The 27,032-nt window shown below is 45.1% G+C and overlaps 1 protein-coding gene across 4 annotated transcripts in view; it reads right to left on the reverse strand.

Annotated features, from left to right (window-relative positions):
* Positions 1 to 27,032, reverse strand: part of NPRL3 (NPR3 like, GATOR1 complex subunit) — a 40,928-nt gene that overhangs the window by 2,309 nt on the left and 11,587 nt on the right. For all 4 annotated transcript variants that reach the window (XM_030284885.4, XM_030284886.4, XM_041719077.2 and 1 more), the window contains 9 exons: positions 25,248 to 25,322; positions 22,610 to 22,763; positions 21,723 to 21,804; positions 15,525 to 15,662; positions 14,676 to 14,832; positions 12,694 to 12,800; positions 11,383 to 11,512; positions 4,553 to 4,742; positions 3,228 to 3,420 (listed from right to left, as the gene is read on the reverse strand). In XM_030284885.4, the coding sequence (XP_030140745.1) occupies positions 3,228 to 3,420; positions 4,553 to 4,742; positions 11,383 to 11,512; positions 12,694 to 12,800; positions 14,676 to 14,832; positions 15,525 to 15,662; positions 21,723 to 21,804; positions 22,610 to 22,763; positions 25,248 to 25,322 (1,226 nt within the window). The remainder of the gene's footprint in view (positions 1 to 3,227; positions 3,421 to 4,552; positions 4,743 to 11,382; positions 11,513 to 12,693; positions 12,801 to 14,675; positions 14,833 to 15,524; positions 15,663 to 21,722; positions 21,805 to 22,609; positions 22,764 to 25,247; positions 25,323 to 27,032) is intronic.

Genomic DNA, 27,032 nt, shown 5'->3' on the forward strand with positions numbered 1-27,032 from the left:
CACTGAGAAGTGGTCACTCACAGGGACAGTGTCAGTTCTTGGCTGTGTCAAAGCCAGGCTGTTCCCACAGGTGTGAACAGAAACATTTGTATTTTACAACTCATCTCACAGTTCACAAAGTGAGTTTGGGGATCCCCTCCCCTATGCCAGGCTCTTGTGCCCACGTGCTCATACCCTGGCTCAGCTCTCTCCCGTGCAGATGGTACGACCTGGCTTTCCACAACAGCACAGACTGAGCAGTTTGCCAATAAATAAATCCATCTTATATTCAGAAAGAGTCTGGATTTGTAACTGGTCAAGGCTAAATACTTTCCACTCCAATAAAAGCTAGAGAGGATATTAAAGAATATCACAAAAATGCCAGCTGGAAGACACCCCCAAAGTCTAGTCCAACATCCTACCCCAGCAGGAGTATTGCTAATGCTGTGGAGCTTTTTCAAACCCTTCCAAGATGGAGATCCCTCCACATGCTTGTGCAATCTGTCCTGGGCTGCACCACGCTCCCAGGGAGAAGGTTTTCCCAAAAGTCCAACCAGAATCTACAAGTCTGTCCTTGGGGCTCGCAGCACTAGAGGAGGGGGACACTCCTTCACCCTTTTGGGCAATGAACGTTTATAGGACACAATCAGAGATGGCACTTCTTGGAGCACTGGCACTGTGTGTGAGTCCCTCTGAAGCTGCTCAGGTGTGGCTGCTGACAGATGTGCACATCCAGATGCAGTGGTGGAAGATCATTGCTTTCCATTGCTCATCACTCTTTTCCCCTCACAAGCTGCAAGAGCTGCCCCTCTAACAGCACTGGAGTGTTCCTACACACTAAAAGGAAAATAATTCTCTCAGACTAGCAATTCAAAGAGAATTAGCTTGTTTCTGGCCAAGCAGATGTCCCTGCCACAGCACTGCTTGAAACCAGAGCAGAAGTGCCCACAGATCAGTGCTGCCAATGAGCATTCCTCAGAGGAGGGAAGGATCTCACCTCCCAATCTCAGAGCAAGACAAATAAGCCCTGAAAGCAACTTCACACCTGTGGCTTGGCAGAGAAGCCATCAGTGAAGCCTCCAGCTTCTTCAGGCTTAAAAAGCACTGCTTAATGTGCAGTGAGGAAGGCTTAGTGTACATTACTGAGGATCTAGCTCAAAAAGAAATTGTCTCCTTCTCAAGCTTCCTCCTGGGTGGACAAGCCAACCCTCCTGTAATTGCACCTTAGGAAAGAACTTGGATTTAAATCCCCATTCAGTGTTAGGAGGGTTAATGCTGGAGCCAAGCTTTAGTAATTCCTTACTTCCCTTTAAGGCTTCTGCCTTCAAACACGAGCAGAGCAGAGCCCTGGACAGGCACCAGCACTCTGTGCTGTCTGTGTAACAAGGGACAGGCACTCAGAGGCACCAGCACAGGAAAATGTGCCAGGCTGAGCTTTTCTGCTGTGCTGGAAATAGCCCATCCCTCTGTGTGCATCCTGGGAAGGGCAAATAGCACAGGATATTTGGGGCACCAGTTGTGCATTCACAGCACTTTGCTCTGGAGGCAGCTGGGGGAGCAGAGCTGTCAGCCAGGGCTGGAGCAGTACCTGCATGAGGGTAGTGAGGGACATCACCTCCTTCAGGCAGCTTCACCATGGCTTCTTCTCTTTCATTGAAAACAACAGATTTACTCATTCATCTCTGACAGTTATGACACAAAAAGAGGGAAAATACACCTACAAGTTGTGGTGTATAAAAGCAGCAGTAACCAAGAGGGTCTGGCATGAACATCCCTACATGTGCACTGCAGCATCTGCCCACAGGACCCATCTGTTTATCGTTTATTTATTGTTTAATCTGTTTGTTCCTCACTGTTGCCTCAGAGCACTCTGCACTTGTCAATTCAATCTGTAGTAGACTGGAAATTCTGACCTGGTAAGGCCTGGGGATTTGCAGAAGAACCTGGGGCAGGAGCAAACTGCACAATAAACATCACTCAGTTGGCTTCACAAAGAAATCAGAGTCATTTCTTACATCTGCAATTCCAAAGCTTCCAAATGGCTTTTTTACCCAGCTCAGGGTATGAAGGGGAGCAATCACGACATCCTTTCCTCTCACTAGGATAACAAAGAATCTGCATTGCTACTGAACTGGTCCAAAGAGTCCCCTACACATTCTATCTTAAGATATTAAATATTATTTTGTTGTTACTTTCCTTCCTCTGCGGTTTTGTAATGACTTAGCTGGTGATAAAGAAAAAAACACTTCAGAGTTCTCAAGTTGCCAATGCTGCCTCCCAGTCAGAGCATATTCTCTGAAGAGTTGCAGAAGATGAAGGAGACGAATACTTCAGAGAGCAATAACTATCCAGAAGTTTTGAGAGCTCTGTCAAAGTCCCTCAGCTGTACTCTGCCACAGACAAGGAAAGCATTTTCCTGTTATTACAATTTCCCTGGGCTACCTGCCTGTATCCATCCTAGGGCAAGAACCAGGTTTTCAGGGTATTACCAACTGAATCCAAAATACAGAACGGCTGCAGTCCTTGCCTCAGGTGGTTTTCTGCTCCACAAGTATGAAAATCAGTGCAAGTTGCATTCCAGTGATGCCACTGAGTTTTGAAATCCTTTGGAAGAAAAAGTATTTCCCCTGCTCTCTGCTTCCCAGATGGCTGCTTAGGAAGTCATTCTGCTTCTACCACGTGCAGAACCACATAGTGCCCGTTTTTGTTGAGTGCAAATGTGTAACAACAAAATGTGTGCTCCTGATCACACATCCTAATGCCTTCAGCTTAACTAAGCTAAGCAGTGAGCTCTCATCACTGCCAAACACACCTTGGGACACTCTGTAAAAGTATTCAGGCTGGCTCTGTGTCTCATGTTTCCATGGAGTTTACAAACCATAAAATTCAGGAGAGCTGGCTTGGAAATACCAATGCACACAAAATGGCAGCATCAGCATCACTGGGTCTCTGCCTTGCCTGCTTAGATGGGTTTTTTAGGCTGTGCAGTTTTTGGCTGTGCAGTTTTGTGTCTGCAGGACAGTGAAGTCCATCCATACTCCCTGATGCTCCTTCACACACCCAGGACTCTGTTACCAAGTGTTCTTGTGCCACAAATATTCGTCTGTATTGCACAGGAAATACAGGAGCAAACCCAAAAGAATTTCTCCTCCAAATCCCCAGGCCTACAGGATTTGCTCAGTCTCCAGACCAATCCTTCCATACAGCAGGGAGAATAAGAACCAGTGATTGCATCCTGCACTGCTCACCTTGCAAACATGCGGAGATCCTCTGGATTCTGGGCAGCTGGGACGTTCAGGATGGCTTCCCTCTCGTGTTCCAACAGGCTTGCCAGGAGATTCTCTGTCATCCTCTTATTTAGGGGTGAGTCCCCACCAGGTATCAGCTCAGCACTGGAATTATCCATGCTGGGGCTTGTCAGAGTCATGTCATCGCTACTGGCTATCGGGACAAGAGAGAGACACACATATACACTAAATTTTTTTATTCCTCACCATAAGGATGCAAAGTTTATCAATTCAGGCTGTTTCTGTGCAGCCTTTCCAACTAATCCCTCTTCTCTGGAGAGCAGAGAAAGTGGCTCTCCAAGTGCTCCATGAATCTGCAATTAGTCATATGACAACACAGCGATTTTCTCAATGGGAAATTCAAATGTTTCAACAGAGTCATCAATTTGTGTGGAAAACTGTACTTCTGGAGACCATAAACAGTCCATAAAAATCATTTGAAAAGAGAATTCCCAGACAGCTGTGCTGGAATACCATGAAATGGTAACACGGAAAGCCTAACAGCACAGAAGGTGGGAGCAGGCAGAGAGGCCAAGAAGCAATATCCTCTTGTGAGGGAGCCAGAAAAAGCAGATCACAGACTCATCTCACATTCCAAGATCTCTGCTCTAATTCATGACTCCTGTAAAGCTCAAAGTTGTACAGAGGATCTCTCCCCATATCCAAGCCCAGCAGTGTTCTGAGAAGGCTGCTCAGAACAGCCCAGGCAGGAAAGTTTGGTGATTTCAGCATTATATCTGACTCATCCTTTTGAAAGAATGCTTTCCTGGAAATCACCCTGAAGAATGGCACTGGGGGGATTAGAGAAATCAGAGGACACAAACAGAAATCAATCATGTGTGAGAACAAAGCCAGCTCTGTGTCTCCTCAGGTGGCTCTAATGGCTCTACAGCCCACAGAAACCAATGCTGTTTGAACAAATTATTTCATATTCTTTCTGTCCTGAAAACCAAAATCTGCCAGAGTAACACAGGGGATACTTCTGAGTGCAGCAAGGGAGGACAAAGTTACTTTTAAAAACAAAGAAGTACCTCTCATAAAAATATTTTACGTGACCAGATGAGAATTTGGCAAATTACAAAACATTACTTCTTTCTAAAAAGAAGTCTAATAGCCCCTAGGACTTTCACCAGTGCCCAGCTCTGAATTTAGGAAAGGCTGGACCTAATTAGCAAGCACTGCAGCAAGAGATGTCTCATTACCAAGGCCTGCTGACCCTTGGCAGCACTGAGGGAAGCTCTAGAAGTGAGGTGGAGTGTGAACAGCAGAGAAAAGTGTGCTCATACTTGGAGAGCCAAAGCTGAGAGCGTTGGGGGTGCTCAGACTTCGCCCCCCAACCCTGGCAGTGAAGGGCATGTCCTCGTCCGGGGCTCGGAGCTCCTCCTCGTTCGGGGGCACCATCAGGCACACGTAGGTGTGGAGCTGGATCAGGAGCCGGTGCTGCAGCATCCAGATCACCATCTGGATGAGCTGGGTCTGCAGGGGAGAAACCAGGGCTTAATCAGCTGGGAAATGAGATACCCGAGGAAAACAGCACACAGGGTACACTTGGTGAGGAATGAGTCACATGGAAAATGCTTCCAGCCCCACACAAGAGTTCATCTCTTTTCCAATCACAAAAAGGTGACCAGACACAAAACTTCATCACACCCAGAGCCTCTATGGGTGCTCAGGCTGCAGTGGAGCCTTTCATGATCCACATCTTTATGCAACACTGACCAGCACAGCCTGAAGGAACCTGCCCTGCCCCTGCCTCAGCTCCAGACCAGTTTGCTGGTCTCTACACAGGATCCACCAAAATAAAATAAATCACAGAAGGGTTAATCCCACATGGTCAGATTGAAGTGCAGGCTCCTCTGGAGAGCCAGAGAGAGGGCAGGGTGATGGGGCAGAGCTGAAGCAACCAGGGGATGTGGCCAGGAGCCCTTGGGTGTCAGATGGGAAACTGCTGATTAGCCATGGGCGAGCCTCTGGAGATCAGAGCCTGACAGGGCTGGGCAGCACAGAAGCAGCACCAGCAGCAGCACAAGCCCTGGCAGGGGAGAGCAGCCTGAGCTGCCAAGGAGTCCCCTCTCCATGCAGTCACCATCCCTCATTTCACCTCCCTCTGCTTCACAGGGCCAAGCGAATAAAGGCACCTGGGTTTTCCAGCAGGCAAGAGAATCAAAAGCAATGAGATGTATTAAACATCACCCAAAACCTGCTGGTCACCAGCGAGGGACAAGTGCTTGCAGGATCTGTTTTCAGAAATCTGGGAGGAGCCCTCAAAATGCATCATTGTGTCTTGATTTCTGCATAAAAAGCCTTTTCCTATCAGTGCAGGCAACTCTCGTAGCAAAGGGCTCAGAACACAATCACAGGGCTGCTTGGGGATTTCATAGCAACCACCACTGTTTTGGTGAGACAAACACATGCAGCATGAGCTCAGGCTCAGAAGGAAGCTCACTTTGCTGCATTAATCATCAGGGGAACCCGCCAAATCACAATAAAAGCTCCAAACCAAGTTCATCAGCCCACATAATTTTCCTTTTTCCATAAATCTGGTAATTCTCAGTTCCTCCTCTGCTATCAAATCACAAAAGAAACCTCTCTGTTTGCAGACAGACCCACACCCTGTCTTTTCATCAATTACCACTTCTGGGGGCTCAGTGGATTTTAATCTTAAAACTTTGTATCTGGGATTGCCTCCAAACATCTATTTTCTGGAAAAGCCATAATTCATTTTACATGTTTAACAGAAAATCTACAGAAGAGGAAGGTTGGCAAAAGACACCAAAGACATAATGCTTTGCTAACATCTGAAGCCAGCCTGGAAGAGCAAGGTTTACTCTAGCAATTATGTTCCTGAAATCCTTCTTTCCAGATGCAGGCCTGGATGGAAAGATGGCTCATTTATTTTACTTGAATTTCCAACCTGTTGGCATGCAGCAGCGTCTGATTAGCAAATGAAAGAAGTCTGCACGTTTCAGAGTACAAAACAACCCTGGAAAAATCCAAGGAGACAGGAAGACAGGCTCTGCCAGACCTACAGAAGCAGTGGGTAGGGCCTGACCCAGACCAGCCTCCCCTGGGCACTCTGGTGGTTCCATGAATTACAAAAATAGCCAATTTCCTTTGTTGCAGCTCCATGTGCATGGATGGTGCACATGCACCATCATCTCCACACCCTTGGGGAAATACCTAGAAAGCCACACTGAGCCAGCAGCTGTGGCCAGTGGCACAAGAAGCCAGGCAGAGGTGGTGGTACAGCTTTACAGCCACAGCCTTGTGCAAGCAGCCCCTGCCAAACACCTTGGTGCCATCTCTGGGTGGGAGAGCTGGAGATCTGGGACTACCTTGAGGACAGGAGGAAACTCTTCTTCCATCCTGAAGTAAACTTGAACAATCATCCCTAGACCAGAGACTGATGATCCTTGACATTTTTCTGTACTAGCCAAACTTCAGCAGGAATTTGGTACCTCTTAAAAGCCAGTCCTAGAAGAAGCCCAAGTGCTGCAGCATCCTGCACTGGCCCCTGCCCATGTGATGAGCTTTGTACCACCACTGCAAGTGCCTCACACCATTCCCACTTCCTCCAGGTTTTGACCCATTTCTTACCAAAGGCAGAAGTGTTTTCCCAGATGAGCTCTAGCAGAGGCTTTGCTAACACATTCTGCTGCCTGAGCTTCTGGACACCAGTGCTGCATTTCCATCCATTCTCCATCTGCTCCTCCCAAGCTCCCATGGAGCTCACCCAGGGCTGCAGGAGCAGAGACTTCCCTGCACCATCTGTGCTGTGCTGGCTGGAAATGCTGCTCTGCCCCAGAGGTGCAGGGCTCTCCTTATGCCTGCTCTCAGGGCTCTTCATTAGAGCTGGGCTCCCTGCTGAAGCCACATGGGCTGGGAGCAGCTTTCAAGGCAGGATATACTCCATCCCAGGACTGCTTGCCTCAGTCATGCTCTGGCACAGCAGGAATCCAGAGCCAGCCTTTTTTTGGCTGAAACACCAGGACTGTGATGGAAATATAAAGTGAAACATTTTCTGTTGCTTAATTTAACTACCAATTCAATCAAAATTTTATTCATGTTCCTTTCATCCTTCGTGTCTGCCCGTGCTGCCTCTCTCCAGCCTGCTCAGAGGAGGTCCTGTCTGCTGCAGCAGCCACATCTGGCTTGTTCCTGCTGGCACAGAGCAGCCCAGGGCTATTCCCAGAGCAGTGCCAGGGTGTTGTTGTGCAAGGCACTGGTACAGTGCCCTTCTCTGTGCTCACTGGCACAAGTAGAGATGCTGCACTGGCTTCCAAAAACACAGCACTGCACGTCAGCCCAGCTGGGCACTTCAGGCTGGTCAGAGGAAAGCTCAGCCCCAAGTCTTGGAGGAACAAGATCCAGCATTACTTATTGTCTGGGGCCATTTGTAAAACTCTTGAGAAACATGTTAAATTTCCTGCAAGGATTCTTTAAGGCTGTTTTCTTTCCCAGGCCTAAAAGTTTAAGGATAAGTGGGAGCAGCAACAGGTTCAGAAAAGGGCAGGGAAAACAACAGCCTAGAAGCACTCAATCCCAGTTTGTTTCTCATCACATGAGGATACAGTGAAAATACAGCTTGTTTTGCCTACTGAAGCACACAAGCCCCCTTTCCCCAGCCTGGATTATCCAGTTATTTGATACAAATCCTCTTCAAGGTCTGACTGGAGAACTGAGGGCTGCCTTGGCTCAAGATGACGACACCTTCAAAGCCACTGGGTGGCTGAAATGCATAACCTTCCTTTAGCATTCAAACCATGCTGTTTCATGGAAAACACATAAACTATGAAAACTTCTCCCTGTTTTACAGGAAACAGATTCTGCAAACTCCTACTGATGTAGGATGAAACATTTACTGTCTCATATTGTCATTTTTATCATTATGTAACAGCTCTGAACTCTCAGCTTAACCATTCCCTCCATTCAGGCCTAGCATGACATATTCCTTTAACTTACTGTGCTAAACCCCTGATTTTACACCCAGTCCAACTGAATATAAATGCATCTTAATCCCACTTCCTTACTTCTGCCAACAAAAGCTCCCTAATGTCTTGCAGCAGAGCAGCCCCACGTGCAGTGTGGCTCCCTGAAGACACAGCTGCCCATTCAGGGTGTGCAGGCAGCTCAGCTCCCCTCCCACTCCATCCCCTGACACATTCTCCTGCCTCCTTTTCCATGAGCCCTGCACAAAGCTCAGCATGTTTTCAGCAGGCACAAGGCAGAGGCCTCATCTCCCTGTGCCTGACTCCCAGCAGGATGGCCCAGACTGACTGAAACAAAAGTGAAAAGTTAAACAGATTTCATTCAGCAGCAGCTGTCCCACTTTCCCATCTGTTGGCTTTTATTTTTTTTTCTGCAAGTTATTCACATCCCATCAATGGAGAATTAAAGAACCTTTAATAAAGATAATCATGACAAACTGCATTATGATAAAGGGGATGCAGGAAGGAAATGGGATGCCTAATTCACCTAGGAACACTCCTTACAGGTGAGAAGATCCCTCCTGCTAGTCCATGTTTGTTCAGGGCAGGGCAGAGAGGTGTTACAACTTCTGAGGCAGATAAATTGAGGTCAGCTGAGCTCAGGGCATGGGCTCATCCTCACCCTGCTGCTGTCCCAGGGAATCCAAGGGAAACAGAGAAAGGGAAGCAGCAGGGAGCACTGCATGGATACTAAAATCTTCTCAACTAACAGACACTCACTGCAATACACTGCTCCTCATCTCAGGCAAGAAAAGAGATCAAGATGACACAATCAAGACTTTCAGTCTCTGGCCCAGGGCACAGCTGAGAGCACTGGCAGGCCTGGCACACACCTCTCACCTGACAGGCAGACAGCAAAGGCAGAACACAGCCATGCACTCCCAACAGTCCTGTCTTTGCTCAGGTTGTTCCTATCTCCTACCAGCCACAAAATACCTCAGCACACCAAACAGAAAAATGAGTGCCACTTTTTTTTTTCATCTACCCAAAGGAATAGAGGAATTCCACTCATGTAATGGTAATTGAACAAAAATAACTTTGTCTCCTTTCAAATCAAGCCACATTTTTATATAAAACCAGGAAGGGCTCTGAGAGCTCTCCTATTTCCTATGGAGGGCTTTATTAATGCCTTCTGTATTCTCTACCCATCCAGAAACACATGCCAAAAGCAGGAAGCTTAAGAGAAGAATCAAATGGGATGGATGCCATGGATGCCATGAGGCCACAACAGCTTCTGCAGAAGATACAACCCCTCCCACAGGACTGACCCTCAGCTCAGTGACCTTCAGGAGCACAGCCAATGCCCTCAGCCTGATGAAAAACATGAGATAACAGAAAACCACTGGAAATCTTTAAAGCTAAAAAAACCTCACATCCCCTCCTGTGCACACAAAGAACAAAACTACAGAGAGAAGTCCCACCTTTGCTATTTCTTTTCAAAGGCAAAGCGAGTACATTTTGACAATATTTACAGTTCAAAGTACAACATCTTTTATCACAGCACAGCGGAACAAAAACCCACCCACATTTAATTAGATTAATTGCTGTATTGATTAGATCTCTGTTATTTACAACTGGATCCTGACCACTTCAGGGCAGGGGTTGGAGTCACGTCTCTCAAAAGACTGAAAAATGAAAAAATAATACAAGAAGTCCTACATAGGTAAATCAAAGTAGAAGAAAATGTACTGATACAAAAATACATAAAAACTCGCTCTAATCTAAACTTCCCTAAGAACTGTCACACTTTGCTTTATCAAAAAGCCACAACTTTTCACAGCATCATCCCCCAACTTTCCAATAAGGCTGAAAGGATGATAAAAGCAAGCTGTGCTGGTGATCCTTAGGACCCTAACACAGAGAGGTGAGCAGCAGAGGGAAGGTACACACTCTAAACTTGAGCACTCCATCAGCTCTGGTAAAGCATTTACTGCACCCTTGTTTCAAGGCATAACTGCAGCAGTAAGTGACAGACATTTATTTATGTATTTTAAACAAAAGTAGGACATCTGAGAACAACCAGAAATTATTGAAGGAGAAGTATTAAGGCAAGTAATTAATTTTAAAAGGATTACTGAGAATGTCTCCTGAAGCTACTGCAGCTATAATAAAATTAATGCTACGACTTCAGCTTCAATTTTCAGGATACTTATTTGTCTATAACTAGAGTGGAGTCCTGCTCTTCCCCTGCCTCCCAAGGTTGCAGCTGACCAGTACATGCTTCTGGGATTAGACCTACATCATTACTTATTTTTATCTCTGATCATCATCTCTGTGAACCTGTAATTACAGCCAATTCTTCCCTCACAGCTGTGCTGAAGTGCACAGGTGATGGTAATCTCTATATCTGAGCAGGGGCTAAAGCCATGGAGCCACCAGGGCACCCCAGCCTGAAGGCCAGAAACAAACACCAGAAGCCAGCCAAAGAACTCTGCCTGTGCTTCCTTTGCCACACTGAGCCACAGCCAGACGTCCAGGCTCCTCCATCTGGGAACAGAGCACAGTCACTCACGTTATTGAGCTCCTTCCTGTGTTCCAGCAGTTCCCAGAAATGCCACAAGCCATGATCGATGCACAAGCAAAACAACTCACAAATCCCAAATCCATATTTTATTAACACAGATCTTTACACTAAGAAGCTAATGCAGTGACACATGGACTTCTGCTGACCCCATGCTGAGCCTACTTCCTCCAAAAGCCTTTTAACAATTCCAGTTTTACAGTAAAACCAAGTGAACAGACAGATTGATTTTAAAAACAGATTGTGAACTTGGAGCAGATGGAATAGAATAAAATCAAATGTGATTGTGAGGAATCTACAAATTTCACTCAGCCCTAACAACTGATAGCTTGGAACAGACCAAATGGAGTTTTAGTTTTCCCTACTACATCACTCCCCAAAAAGAAACACTCTAATGTTTCTTTTAGGACTGTGCTTTGCCAGCACAGAGCATCTTCTCACCTTGAACATCCCCACAGCTTTTTGGCACAAGGACATGAAACAATAAATCATAAGGCTGGAAGCACAGTAACTGGGAGCTTGTAAATGTGCAACAGCAGTTCCTGAGCAGCCCCATCCCTTGGGGGCAGCAGGACAAGGAAAATGTTCTGTTCAGTGCCCAGCTCACCTCCTGCACAGGCGGTGCCAGCGGGTTCTTGAACTCGGAGAGGGACACGGGGAGGGAGAACTTGGCCAGCATGGAGGGCAGGTTGTGACCCCGGAACTGACAGGAGAAGGCATCTGCCAGGGGAGAGTACCTGCAGGGCAGAGGCAAAGGCACAGATCAGCTCTGAGGTGCTGCTCAGGGTAACTGTGAGCCATTGAAGCATTGCAGAAGTGCCAATTCCCAAATGGAATATTCCCTGTGATCTAGAAAACTCCTAAGCATAGTTGATGGCATATTGTGTCCTGCAGGAGCCAGCCAGGAGCTCATGCACTTTCACCTCAGCCTTACATTCAGCTCCAGTGTTTTACTCAAGGTGTGGAGGGAATCCAGAGGAGAAAAATGAAAGTGATAAAAAATCCAGGCCTGTGCAGCCTCTGATCAAAGGGACAGAGCTTGGGCAGGACACATGACCTCTGAATGTGCCAACTCCAGCTGCAGATGTGGCTGTGCCCCCTCCCTGTGCTGACAGGTTAAGAAAAAGGTCTGAACAGAAGTAAAGGATAGACAAGTTAAATATCAGAAAACTGTCTCTGTTAGCATTTCCATCTCCAAAGGTCTTCAGGAACAGCACTGCCATATTTGACACAGGCACAGTTGTTGCTGAATGACCTCAAGGTCCCTTCCAGCACTATTTTTATACTTCCATCACCAAAGTTTTGATTTAAAACTATTTTCCTATAACTGAGTTCCAACATAGAGTCTAAAAGCATCTCAAAATCCAACAGAGGATGGGTTGCCAATCTTCAGCAGAGCAAAAATACCCACCCCTGCCTCCACATCTTCCTTGCAGCGGCTCTGCCTGCTCTCCAAATGGCCTTGGTGCCTTCTGCCTGTGACAAGGCACACAGTATGGAATGCCAGCACATGAAACAACACAATGGCAACTTTTGCTACTTTTGATTCATGTCAGGTGTGCCAGCTACACAGAGAGCCCTATAAACCACTCCTTTAACTTAATCATAAAGTATTTTAGTTTTTAAATGTTCCCATATTGGACACGCAGTGAGGAGGAGTACTAAAAACACTGAGAGCAGCTCCACAGGGTAAATATTGCTTCCAGAGCCCTCACCACCACAGAGGAATATTGATCTCCTCTGCTGCTCCTCCCTGCCCACACGGCTGTGCAAGTTCAGGCTCATGTAATGATTTGTGTTTTGCACAGCCTCAACAAATTCATGAAGAAAGATCCCACTCTGTATCCAGTCAGGGAAGGAAAGTGCATCTGCACTCCTCAGCACTGTGTTGCCACCAACACATTTTCCTTCTACTTACAGGCAGACACTGGCATTTGGAGAAAGCATGTAGACATTGTTTTCACAAAGAGGATAAATAATAATTGCTTTGCCCCAGTAAACAAGATGTGCTGCAAGCTGGAAAACCTGTATTGAGAAAACAGGGAAAAATTAGGGGAGCAAAATCAATATACAAACTCTCACCAAGAGCTGCATACAACAACAAAAAAAGTCTCATTTGAATGGAAATGAAAGAAAAATGTTCCATCCTTTCACCCTGCCTTCAGAATAAATTCATGGTTTAATATAACATGTGGCAGATCAAAAAGCATTTGACAAGGTTATGAATTTACAGAGATTCGCTTCACATTTCTAAGCAACTTAGTATTTCCTGCCTCAAAGGAATTCCTCCAAACTGTATCAACACAAGTTTAGTTTCTTTTCATGCCCCCAAAAACTATTTTTCTTTATGCACAAAATGCATTGTGTTATACATGAAAAATAAAACACGTGAAAAATAAAACAAAAGAATCAGCTTCTACTATGACAGAAACATAAAGGAAACCAACACTGCCTTTTTACTGCACAGAGGTATTTCAGTAATGAGCTACATAAAGTATTTTAATGTGTTAAACAAGTCAGTGGTTGCTAATGGCTCTGGAAAAGCCACATAAATAGTGTCTACAAGACACTAAATCCAGCCTGTATCATTAGATGCGTTTAACTGTGCTTTTTTGTGGAGAACAAGACTACAGAAGCAGTAGGGAATTTCCAGAGTTCATCCCATAGCCAAGTAACACCACAGACCACTGCAGGCAGACCTGGAGTTTTATTACAAAGCAGGACCTTTCCCTTGGAAGAGGAGAAGACACTGACCTATGACCAGGAGAACATGTGATGATGAGCTGTGCTTCCCCTGGCACACAGAGCACAGGCTGTGTCTCTGGGTCTGGATCAATCCTTAGGAGCATGGAGCAGCCCCTCCCTCTCTGGGATCACCTCATGTAATCATCCCAAATGATCAGAGTAATCCACAGGGGTCTCTCAAGGGTCTCATCCCTCCACTGGCACAAACTTCCCTTTCCAAGGGCTCATCACATCAACTCCAGCAATTCAGATTTGAGAGCTGCTTGTCACTGCTGGAAGGGCATTTGGAAAGAGCTGCTGGCTTGGGCAGACTGGCTCAAGAGCTTTCCCCAAGCCTAAACTAAATCTTCTTCCCATGACTGCCAAGTCTGTGCACTAGTGGACTAAGGGAAATGGATGGGAAGGTTTGTATAGGTATTCACAAGTCTTTGGTAGACAAGATCTTGGCAGCTCCAGGGGAAGCAATGTATTTGGCCATGGCAGCTGCAAACCTGCACTTGCATTTTTGGTGCTTCATCTGCATGTAGAATCAACGTGGCAGGACCAAGACAGGCCACTGTGGTGTCAGCCAGGAGTAAAATTGCTCTGGTTTTAACTACCAAACAGGAGGCACAGGGAAGACAGAGCCACTCTCCTCAGAGGGACACAGGGACAGATCCTGAGGCAACATACACAAGGAGAACAATGGGAAATTCCTTCAGATAAGGGGAAAGGTTTCACTCTGATGCTGGTCAGGTGCTGGACCAGAGAGGCTGTGGGAGGCAGCCCTGGAGGTGCTCACAATTTGAAGAGAAATTTCTCATCAGCCTGTTTTAATGGACTTGTCCTGAGAAGTGGTGGGGACTAGAGACCCCAGGGATGAGGACCAGAGATCCCAAAGATGGGGACTGGAGAGCCCAGGGATGGGGACTGGAGAGCCCTGGGATGGGGACTCCCATCCAAGACGGGCTGTGGCTGCAGAGCTGCCCAGCACTGTCCCTGCACCCCTGCCCTCTGTTTCTCCAGCCTTTCCCCAGTTCCAGGGCTGGTACCTTCTCCCTGCTCTCTGCTCACACCGAGGGAGCTGCCATCTCCTGCCCCACACAAGCCCACGGGCACACAGAAAACACCTCATGATTTAAAAAGCTCTCAGCAGCTGCTGACAGCTCCCCATACCTGCAGCAATGCCAAGTCAGCATCTTGAGCCAGTTGCTGCAAATTCTTCACAGCAGAGGTAGTTTTAATTACTCTCACCAGGGCAGGAGAGCAGTCCAACGGGAGCTCATTAAGCAATGACTTCTCATCATTTAAAAGTAATAAGGCATGGTAAGGCCTGCAGAAAAATAGAATACATTTGCACAGTAAACTGCAGCTTTTCCTGAAGGCTTTGTTATTCCCACACCATGATACCTGGGGTCAATGTAATGGTAAAAAAAGAATTTCTAATATCATCATTTTGCTCTAACTGGGTTCAAAATCAGCTTATTTTTATGTCACAGTATAAGAGGCTCCCTGTAAAAAGGAGACAGAGGGTTATATGGTAACTGGATACCCCAGTGACAAGGAAAAAGACTGCACTGCATTGGCACACAATTGAGAGCAAGTCTGAAAACTGCTCATCTGCATTACTGAAATACAGAATGGAGTAGAAGAAAGGAAGAAAGCAGAAGTTAACTACTTTTGCAGGTAAACAAACACAGGAAATAAGGTATCACAGGACCAGGGATCTCTTTCTTCCAAAGGCAGAATTACTTCTGGGTCAGCAGATTAAAATGAACACACAATTCCTAGCTGCAAACAGTGCAGGCCACTCTTGTAGCATCCCCTCAGTACAACCAGCACCATGAATGCAGCAGCACCACAGAGCCACAGCAGCTCCAGGGAGTCCTGTCTGAGCCCAGGGCCCCTCTCCTCCACAGCCCAGTCACACCATCCCCTGCCTGAGCCACCTCAGACATCTGCAGCATCACCCTTGGAACAGGAGCAAGGACTGGCCACACTCTGAGGGGCAGAGCTTGCTCTTACCTGATAGATTTCAGACTTCTCTCGATTGCTTCTGGGGGTATGAAGTTGGTGGCAACATAGTGGATTTTGTGAGGAAGGCAGAAACTCACTTCCAGCCAGTTGTTGATGTGTAAACGAACCACCCCTGTCGTGCAGAGACTGAAATAGGAAGGTAATCAATCCATACAGCATTTACTCTGTATCACAAATGAAAAAACAGTGGTCCAGGGTCACCCTTGCCCAGAAATTAGACCTGAAAAAAGACTGAATGCACCCCATCTGTCCCCAGGCTGGCTGAGGACCAGCTGACTCCTAACTGCAAAGGCTTCCAACAGCTGGACACACAGAACACCATCCCCTAGAGCATTTTGAGGGAGATTTGAAAGACTCCACCACTGACCTTCTGCTCCCTCTGCCCTTAACACTGCAGCAGTGTCTCAGTTAAAGAAGTTGATTCAAGATCTACTGCAAGGCGAAGGAAAATTCTCTAGGCCAAAGCTGCAAAGGGCAAAGATGAACTGGGCACACTGCACCTCCAATTTCCATCTTGCCCTCCAAGCAAAAAGAAAAGAGGATGTCTGTACTGGGCAAGGGCTGTTCCAAGCAGCACATTTCCACAACAACAGCCTCCTTGGGTTCTGCTTAGGTTGTTTGTTTCCCTACTAACCTGCTTCTGCTTGTCACAAACATGTCTGTTACATGGTTTTTTCATTCTAGGAAACCACAGGGACTGAGCTACGCCCTTCATCTGACTCCAGACAACAGGACTGAGTGGAAGTGATGGATGTCCCAGGAATAATAAAGACAATAAAGTCAGACCCTGGCTTTCAGCCTGAAAGCAACAATAAGCCTCTTTTACTGAAAAAAAAACCAAAACAGAAACGCTGGAGATTAAAGCCAGGATCATCACTCAGGTGCTTTTACAGAAGTCTGCAAATCTAGACAAGGGTGGAATCCACCTCAGGAGGGGAACTGGTACATTAAAATGGGTAATGTACCATAAGGACCTAAGCCAGCACCACCCTGCAAACCCTCACAATATTCCCATTCCCAGGCAGGGAATGCTGGCCCGGGAACAGCTGTGCTGGGAGGAAGCAGCAAGGCCCACCACACGCCCACCACACCTTTTCATAAATTAGGAACACATAAACGTCTCAATCTCAAGCTCTACACCTGAGAACTGGATTTGTCAATGTCCTTAGATTTCAAACTTTCTTCCCAAACAACATTTTTTGGCTTAAAATCAAATTTCAAAGTTTGTGCTCTGAAAATTCCAGCCTGAATTTTAAATACAAAGTGTGTTGAGACTCACAATTTGACTTGTGTGTCAATAACTGCCATGAATTTCCTCCTCTACACAAAACAGATTAAAAAACATGCCAGGAACAGGCCAGGAGCAAATATATGTCTGGAAAATCATTTATAATCAACATTCAACTGCAGGTCACAAATGAGCATGGTGTTTTTGAAGCTCATCTGGCTCTGTAGAGGGTTTGGAGAGAGCAGAAATTTCAGCTTTAAACAAAAACATTGGGTAGCTTTGGCTGCTGGTGCAACTACTCACCAAACCACAAGAGAGTGGTGAGGGAGCAAACAGCATCTCCTCCCACTTTGCACACGATCAGACTCATTGGGAACATCTCACTGCAGACAACACTTTTCAAAAGGTTTTGTTCTCAAATCTTGCATGGAACTCTGGAAAATGCTGATTTTTCAAGCTGCAAATGGAGCAGATACTGTGTGTTTTCCTGTTTTTAAAAGGCACTGAGAGGGTGAATCCTGTGTCTGTCTGGCCCCACCAGCTCTGATCTGCTCAGAGGCTCCCAGCCCTGAAGGAACATGCAAAGCACAAACACCTCTGGTTTAGTTCATTAAATGCTGCAGCTCCAGTAACACTGCTTATCCCACCACAAAACAACTGACAGATAAAGCTGGATTCCCTCAAAATACAGCAGGGAAAAGGGCTGAAGCTGTGGTTATCCACACCATCTCCCAGGCCAAATCCTCACAAGGGGAAACACTGCAATAAAGGAATGGGACAAGTGAGTTCAGAGACCACCTGAAAGCTCTTGGGGCTGTAAAAACACATTACCCAAGAGCAGCAGAGATACATGAAAGCATGAAACACTTGCAGGGACATCTTCCCTGCAGAATTTAACATTCAGACAAAGATCCAGTTGGCTCCTTTCATTCTTTCGTCCAAGCGCACTAAGGCAAAAGCTTTAATTACATAATTACACTCTCCAGAGCATAATTTTGTCTACAGTGCACTATACAACAAAAGCCTAGAATTAAAGACAACAAGAAAACCAGATTTTCAGTTCTGATCTGGATCTTAATTTTATTCTTCTGCATTTGCATTCAGCTGTACAATTTCCAGCCTTCATTATAGCTTTATGAACACAATTTCTCCTTCACCTGCCCCTCCTTGGATGGAAAATAATTGTCTGTTATTTGACAAGGAACAAGCTACACCCTCCAGCAGCAACACTTGCAACTGCCCTTGGCCAGACAGCAGAGTTAAATAATGTCCCCAGTATAGACAAAAAGCTTCAGGCAATAGGACATTAAACCCTCCAAGACATTTTATTCCATAAAAACTTTGTTTCAACACTTTTTTTGTTTAAATCTCTGGTTTGACAACACCTGTTGAGATCTGAGGGATACATGGGCAAGGATCAGGATGATCAGATAACAAAGTTTAAAATTGAGACAGGGAGAGGCAAACAGGAAAAAGTTGTTTAATGTCTCTCCCTCATAAGGCCCAAGAGATATCTCATGAGACAAGAAGGAGCAAAGTTCAGAAGAAATAGAAAGAAACACAAAAAGTAGTTAAAGCCACGGACCTCCTTATCAGAGGATGCTGTGGTTGTTCAATATTTACTCTGGCTCACAGGATTGTGGGCTAATTCCGGGAAGTGAGATCAGCTGAAAGCTGCTGAATGTACAGAAACCCCTCCAGAGCTGCAGGAAGCTGGGGAATATTTTAGGGACTATCGCTGCTCTTTTGCTCCATTCTGCTGTGTCCTGAACTGTGAGCAACTGCCCCAAAATGAGCACATGAAAATTTGCCAAGCATCTCCCAGAACTGCAGCCTTTTCCATAACTATTGGCAAAACAAAGAAATCCCACTTCATGTTTATAAGAGTTAAGAATTTTTACATATGCACACCTCATATCACATCTGTCCTGTTTATATCAGAAATTAACCCCATGTTTTTGAGCGTGGTAGAAGTGAGCTTGTAGCTTTGGAGTTTGTTTTTCCTAGAGGTGGTGACTACTCAGAGCTTTGAAATTATTTCACATTTCCTTATAAAGGACAAAGGGCTGTCCTTTGATAAATAACTGTAGTTGGATTATATTTTAAAACACAGCCGCAGAAATAACATTAAGTCTCATAGAATTATTCCCTGAGCTGAGATGGGCTAGATCTACCACACAGTTAAGTCCCACTAGGATAAAAATTTATAAAGGCTCTTTCTGTATTAAAAAGAAGAAACAAACAATCCAAACCTCACCAAAAACTTCTCCGTAGTTCCACTTGTATTCCAGTGCAAAGCTTAGAGCAATTTGCTAGAACCAGACAGGCAGTTAGTAACTATCAAGCTCACATATTATCTGCAGTAGCAGATAAAACTATGTGAAAGCTCCTCAAAAGAGACACATATTGTAACATCAGTTAAGTTTTTCAGCACTGGAGGTCCTGAAAATTTCTTGGGCCTAAAAACCATTGCTTTCTGTTCCACATCTCTGTTCCACGAGATGAATGAAGACTCTCAGTTTTCTGAATTAATCAAAAAGCAACATTCTAGTTCTCTCCATTAGAGACAAATGTCCCAGCAAGTAGAAGCTGAAAGCCTCTGAGCTGTCAGTGTAATACCACTCCATTGCTAGTCAAGATGTCCTGGGTACTGCTCCTGCCTTATGGAACACAGGCACCTCATTCAAAACCAGGGAATACTTTGAACAACAAAAATATTTCTCTACTTGTGGTTTTGATCAAACCAACTTGCTCAGGGACATGTTGGGTCTTGCCTGAAATACCTCAGCACCATCTACAGGAAGCCAAGGGCTTGACAACACCTCTGGAGCACCCCTGGAAACTGGGCTGGAATTGCAGAAGTCAGCAGGCACTTGGAAATGCTGGCTGGAGCAAATCTCAAACGGAGAGCTGGGCTCCATCTGCAATTCAAAGTGCTCTCTCCACTCCACTGGCTGTTCTCCTACAGCCAAGGGCTATGCCAGAAGTCTCTGTAAATTTAGAACAGCACATTGTCACTGCATGCATCTGAAGGTTTACCCTTCCCAGCAGTCCCTTCTCCTTTAAAAGCAACAGCGCAAATCTTTCCATCTTCCCTCTGAGGTCATTCACACTCCTCCACACTCTCTAGGTGGCCTAAATCCCTCTTGAAATGTGGTATCCAAACTGGATAAAATATTCATTACAGCAGGAGTTTTACAACCGTGAGCAGGATTGGTGCCTATCTCACAGACAGAACTTATTTTATGCATTCTTGTCTATCTGGTTTTTTTTTTTGTAACTCCAGTGTCACTTATGACTAACCCTCACTTCACAGAAGACCACACAGACTTCACTCCAGACCTGCTGCCACACAGGAATAATTATTTCATCCTGGATTTGCAGAAAAAATTGTATTCCTAGAACCCTTTTTCTACTTTACTAAAAAATAATTCTAAATCTATGCCTGCCTGGCAAGGTGCTGCAGCTCCTCTCAGCTGATCTGACTGCAAGTGTAACAAGCATATTTCCTAAGCTCTCATATTAACAGAAAAATCCTGCAGAACATCTCCTTATCACCCAATAACACTGTCAGCTCCTTTTCAAGTACAACTTTCCAATCAAGCACACAGGCACTTCAGATTTTTACCAACACCTTGTTTTACTTACATTTTCTTTCGACAGTGTCATATGAAAGTGTCAAAATCCAACTTGCACCACTTCTTCCCCACTCACATTGCCTAAATGAGGGAGAAACTGCCTTGTTTTACAGCTGGGGGCAGCACCAAAGTGCATTTCTCCATGGTCTGTCTAGTCCTCCTTATCTCTGGGAAGGCTCCCATCAGCACAGTCCATGAGCTTGGGCTCTGTGTTGCTACAGTCTCTGCTAAATGCCACAAGATGTCACTGTGACCCTAAAATATTTGGAAACATGATCAGGGTTTGCCCAGTCATAAATACATGGCCCTAGAGGAACAGAAAAATATAACTGGAATATTAGAATTACAGGCTGCATAAAAACTGCCTTACTTAAAAGTTTAGTACTTAAACTTTAGTACTTAGGTTTTGTGCAAGGTGTGTGGAACCACATAGTACATTTCTTCAAACAAGATGAAATTCACAGCTCTGGAACACAAAGAGCAGCTTAGCAGAAGTTTTCTGATGCTCTTTGCAACCATTATATCACTTAGGCTCCTAGTGCCTTACTTTACAGGGCTCTGATCCCCTTTGTACACGAGAAGCCACAAGCCAGGGAGGATAAAGGGTTCCCTGAAGAACTCCAACCTGATTCTCTGAATGCCTGACAAATACCCCAAGCAAGGGGCACAGCATCTTCCCCCCCACACAGAGGTTCTGTGTCCCTCTGTCCAGGCCCTTCCCCAAGCACAGTCCTGGCTGCAGGAGCCTCTGGGCCCCAGGAGGCAGCACTGACAGGCACAGGCTCCTGCTAAAGTGGAACAACAGCCCCACACTGCTTTGAAACCTTTGCCAGAACTTCTGACCCAGTCAAGAAACAGCATTCTGCTGGAAGTCTCAGCATCTCATGCAAATTTGCTGTCCAGACATGCACAAGTCAGTACCTGACTTGCCATCAGTGCCCCTGCAGCACTTTCCCCTTAGCTGCAGGTTTAGAGCACTTCCCCAGTGCTGTGATACCCCTGTTTGACACTCATCAGTTCTACACTTCACTTGTCAATAGGTGGCCCTGCACTAAGGAAGAAAAAAAGTCATTCTTAAAGCTGTGACAGACCTCATCAGCTTTTAAGAACAAGAAACCAAAGACAGACCAAGGCAATGATTAGGATAGCAGTTCTGCAAACTTTTCACCTGACTTCCAGGCTTCACATTGCTCTGCCTGGTTTTAAACCCAAATCCCAATGATTAACAGCATGAGGAAGTGGATAATATCCTTAGGAACAAAGCCAAGAGATTTCAATGAGAAACAGCATACTATGAGCTAAGACTAAAATCCAACTTACCTGTCATATGTCTCTTTGAGATCTCTGGCCAGTTTGCACTTGGGTAGGATGTGATGAAAAGGTGACTGGGGCCCTTCTGTGGCTATGGAAAAATTCAAAACAAGAAAGTAAATAACTGATTTCAAATCAAAGACTGTCTTCTTCCCCCACTGGGTATCAACCTGTATCTTAAGATCTACAGAATTTGAATCATTTTAATCTTCAATTATCTTTCAAATATTTTACATAATTCAAGTTACATGTTAAGATGCTAATAGTGAATTATTGCCAACTTCTGCTAAACCTCAACGCAGTCAAGCACATGTAACCAAATCTGACAAATGATGACTTTAAATGCTATGTTTTTATAGATGTTAGCTTTAATTTTTAATGCTTGCAGCAAGATAATGCATCACTGTCAGAGTTCACCTTAAATAGTACATATTGTTATAGCAAATTTTCCAAGTACAGTCAATAAAAATGCTCTGTAACTGTTTGCTAGCCATTTAACAGCACATAAGAGGAGGGTTTCCACATAAGGAGTCTGGTGACTCAGCACACAGCATTAAAGCATGCAAAACTTGCTCTAGGCTGGGTGAAGCAGGCCACACAGGAGCTCTTCCATATCAGCCTGACAGGGAGAGGTAAACATGATGGCTCAGTGCACAGTGTCCCAGGATTGTGCTGAACTTAACTAGCAAAGAAACTATTTCACCTCTAAAACTTACATCTCTGCATAGGAATAGTGAACTTGGCTGAGGCAAAATGCAGTGAAAAGCTGTCAGAATGCTACAGAGCACTAAAACTTGTTCACAGTGATCCCAGGCACAGGAGAAGCAAGAAGGCACAACCAGCACCTCCCTGGCAGAGCGCTCCTGTTCAGAGGCACTGCTGCTCAAAGCACTCACTCTCTGACATGGCAGACACCTCGTCCTGGATGGCCAGGATGAGCTTGGCCTCGCGGGTGAGGTACTGGCAGCGGCGCTCCTCGTGCTGCAGGACGATGGCGATCCTGCGGGACAGGTTGTGCAGGCAGCTGATCACCGACGGGTCCGCGTTGGCCTGCAGGGAACACCAGCAGCACTGAGCCACGGGCACACAGAACTGCAGGAGGGGTGGGGAACGGGCAAATGGTTTGCCATTGAGGCCAAAAATCAGCCTCTTTGCCAGAAAAAGAGCAGCGTTTTCTCTACTGCAACCAAGCAGAAGCTCAGAGGTGTCCAAATGTAATTTGGATTTCTAAGCTCGTTGAAATGCATCAAAGGAACACTGTCAAGAGTTTAGCTAAAGAATAGCTGCGCAGCAAGGGACACAAAAAAGTTAAGTTGATGAGAGTGTGAGAATACGTGACTTGTAGCATGAAAACAACCTTGAGAAACAGATGTTTTTCTAACAACCTTGAGAGACAGACATCTCCTAACAACCTTGAGCATACAGGTGTCTCGTTAAAAATGAAATATTGCTTAGTATGCAGAAAAATAATCAAGTATAAAGAAACAGTAACTGCAAGGCTTATCGCAAAGAGATATATGTGTTAATAGAAAGGTAACCAATCCTGAGCTTCGCTTTTGCAATATGTATGAACTAATTAGTGCTTGTATAAAGAAACTGTAATCGACTCCAATAAACTGGAAAACTTGTTGACCATGACAGCATGAGACTCGTTTTCCCGCGACAATCTCACCAACAGAACACCACACCTGGAGAGGGATAGCCCTATCTGGTTTGTTGTTCCAGTTGTTAATGGGCCTTCTACCAGCAGAGAGCAACTTCACACAGTGAGACCAGAAAGTGTCAAGCTTTTTGAAAAGGCAGAATATCCCAATGTTCAGGTTAAACCCACTTGTGGCAGCACAAGGGCTGCAGTGCCTTCAATGTGTTCCACTAACTCCATGTTGCCACACTGGAGTTTGTCCCATGTACAGACAAGGCAGTAACTAGGTAACAATTACCAGCTCATGACCAATATTTTCATCCCAAATCTGAATTAATTTGGATCTCCAAAAAAAATTCACAAATATGGTTTATTACTAACACTGCATTTATGAAAGTCCCAGAAAGAAAGTACTGGGAAAATATCACATCAGTACAGCTGCCAAGGGGGGTGAGGGGGAATTCAGTAGTTCCAGCATGAGTCAGCAGCTGCTTCGTGTTTGTTAAGACATTTAAAGGAATTTAAAGTTCTGGCAAGTGAGCACTTGGCACAGAAACCAGCAAACTGTGACTCATCAGTTTTTTGACTCTGCTGTTCTTGCTGAGTCACGCCACGTTGGTAGCCCTGAAGCTCAAATACAGCAGGATCAGTGCTGATTATCACCCTTGGGCCTTTGCCTGCTCTGTCTGCCCACTGCAGATGGACGCTCATCTTTATCTCTGAGGGCCTCCACCCACCTCCTGCACTGCACCACTCCATCCCAGGAAAAAAATTTCCACTTGCTTCTTGCCCAACACCTTCCAGAAACCTGGCTGCTCCCTGTGAACTAAGAGTGTCTCATTTGGCAAATGGATTCAGTGCTGCATCACACACACAATTACATCAGTATCATCACATGGCTGAAGGGCAAAGAAAGCAAGTCTTCCTAGAAGCATTAGAAATTAGATTCCAGAAAAATGTGGGCTTGTCTTCACTGTGAATGAAAGAGCATTGGTTTCAACACTTCTGCTGCCACATGGCTCAGTGTGCATCAATGTTTGTGTTTGCAGGTGCATCTACACACACTTCCCTGCAAGCAAAGCACAGGGCTTTAACAATACACAAAAATAACATCTCTTAACATGTGAAATCTAAAATCAACTCCTCCATTGCAAATTCAGCACTCCCTGACACAGGAGTGTCCTAAAGTACAGGAACACTGCATTCCCAGCAGAGCTCTGTAAACAATTTCTGGCTTGATTCAAGTAATTGTCTTGTGTGAAATCTTGCTCCTCATCTGAGTACAAGTCATGCAGGCTGGGGCCATGTCCATCTCACCATTGCAAAGCCAGTGGTAAGAAAAGTACTGGTGCTAAAAAGAAAAAAATGTTCTTTCACTAGCAGGGAGCTGGAGGTTTTTAAATAATGACATTACATAGAGTTGAACAAAAATCAACCATTTCCAGAGAGACAACTATTCCATCTCCCTCTTTTATTTTTAAAAAACCTGTGGACTGAGAAAAGTAAGCCAGGGCTTAGAAATCAAGTAATGCTTGAACATAATGAAATTTCTAGGGCTTTATACACCTAATTAGCCAAGCCAGGATCTCTTAACACTAGCATCTAGTTAATAGAGGAAGCCTGAAAAAAATTCCAGGCAGAAACTATGCATTTGTTCTAGGTTTTTACTGAACATTGAAACCTCTTTATTCTTCATTTGTACTTTCTTCTCATTTAGCTGCTCAGCTGCTGCTCCCTGGCACTCTCCCTTTACAGTGACCCCACTGCTGAGGGGAGGCAGCTTTCAAACACTGGCCATTAATCATAAAACAAGCCTGGAGTGTGAGCCTACGGCATTCTCTCATGCTTCCAAGGCACATCCCCCTGTCAGATTGAATGGAGACAGTCCTTACCCTTAGTGCAAACACCACGTTGAACAGAATCATGGTGGGCATCTCTCTCTTTGGTGAGGGGTCAGTTTTGGATACCTGAAAAATATTTTTTAGAAAATCCCATCAGCTAGTGTCAGCTGGAGACAGTAACAAAGGGAATGTAATTAAAAAAAAATTTTAAAAAGCCCTAGTTAAATAACAAGCTGAGAAAAGAGAGCAGACAAATCAATGTATAACATCAAATATGACTGGCAAAATATAGAACTATGCTTTTGTTTTTAATTGGAGTGTCACAGTTAGTCTACAACACAGCCTTTGCTGAGCAGCTGTGAAGACTTAAACCAAAGCCTTTTAGTCACAAGCATGGAAATGAGTGTCAGTTAAGACAGCATTCTTTCTTAGAGTCAGTTATTACATTTAGCATCATTAGGGACTTTAGGTTTAAATTCTTTAGCATAACTGTCAGATATACTGTCAATAGAATTCCACAGATCTCAGGCCACACCTATTCCTTCCTTTCCTAAAATCCACATTCAAATTGCATCCTGTTACAAAGTGCTGCTTTAATCAGCCAAAAGATGCTCTAGAACAGCAGTGCTAAAATAAAAGGTTTGAATTTTCCCTTCCTGAAGGATTTCAAACACATTATCCAGCCCCTCTATTCTCTTTGTAGCAGAGAGCTCCATCCCTAAGGCAGATTCAAACTTTTCAGTGAGAAGAAACAGCTGGAGCTGAGACAAGCAAGTGGAATTTGCACAGGCAGACCAACTCCAAAGGGAGCAGTGTCGCCACAAGATGGAGCACAAAATGCAGAGGACATTCCCACCCCCCTGCAGCTCCCTGCTCAACACCCACCCAATCCCAAATGCAAACAGCTGGAACCTGCCAGGCCAAACAATAGCTGCTCTCTACCCGAAGTATGTGCAGCACCTGAGCCAGGGCAAACACAGAGCAGCATCTGCCCTTCCGCACAGGTTCCAAGAACCAGCAGTGAACTGCTCGGGACTGAACTCCAAAATCTGACTGCTTTCACTCAGGAGTCTCAACATTTAGAAAACTAAGAGGTGATACATATTTGGGGGTATTTTTGTCCTAAAGTGAAAATTACATTCTGTCAGAAAGGCAGTGCTGAGAGAGTGGTAAAGGCAGTTTACTGTGTTTATCTGTTCTGGAGTTACAGGTTCCAGGACATCTTGTGAATTTCCAAGTGTAAGGACTGATCCTGTTCCTTCCTTAAAATCAGAGAAACTACCACCACTAACATCAGTTGAGAGGCAGGCTAGATTTCATATGCAGAAAAAAAGAAGACGACTCAGCTGGGAAAGAAAATGCTGAAGGAATTTGAAGACTTCAGAACATTGCTACATAAAAAGCAATCTGGCACACAGGATTAAATGTTTGTACTCTTGTAACTCCTGAATCACATCAAAGTAAGAATTTGCTGAGCTGTCCTGTGGATTAATTTACTGTTTCTGAGGAAACTCAAAGCAGAGGCTGCTGGGTTACCCCAGACACTGCCTGAGCTCCATGGAAAAGCAGCTTCATCTGGCTTCCTCCTAACTGCAGGATGGTCCCAGATTTAGACTGGCACAAACCAGCAGAGATGGCTGCCACATCTAGAAGATTCTGGACTCTAGAAAGTTCTGGGGTGCCTCCTGGGATGATAAGACACACCCAGAGAGAAGTTCCTTCAGAAGTAACAAAAAAGTGTTTACAGCTCTTTATAACTTTATTTATTTGCCTAGATACAATTTAATTTAGACAAACTGAAATGAAGTGACATTTCATGCAATTAGGATTTAACTG

Source organism: Taeniopygia guttata, chromosome 14 (genome assembly GCF_048771995.1).
Source record: "Taeniopygia guttata chromosome 14, bTaeGut7.mat, whole genome shotgun sequence".
Classification (NCBI taxonomy): domain Eukaryota; kingdom Metazoa; phylum Chordata; class Aves; order Passeriformes; family Estrildidae; genus Taeniopygia; species Taeniopygia guttata.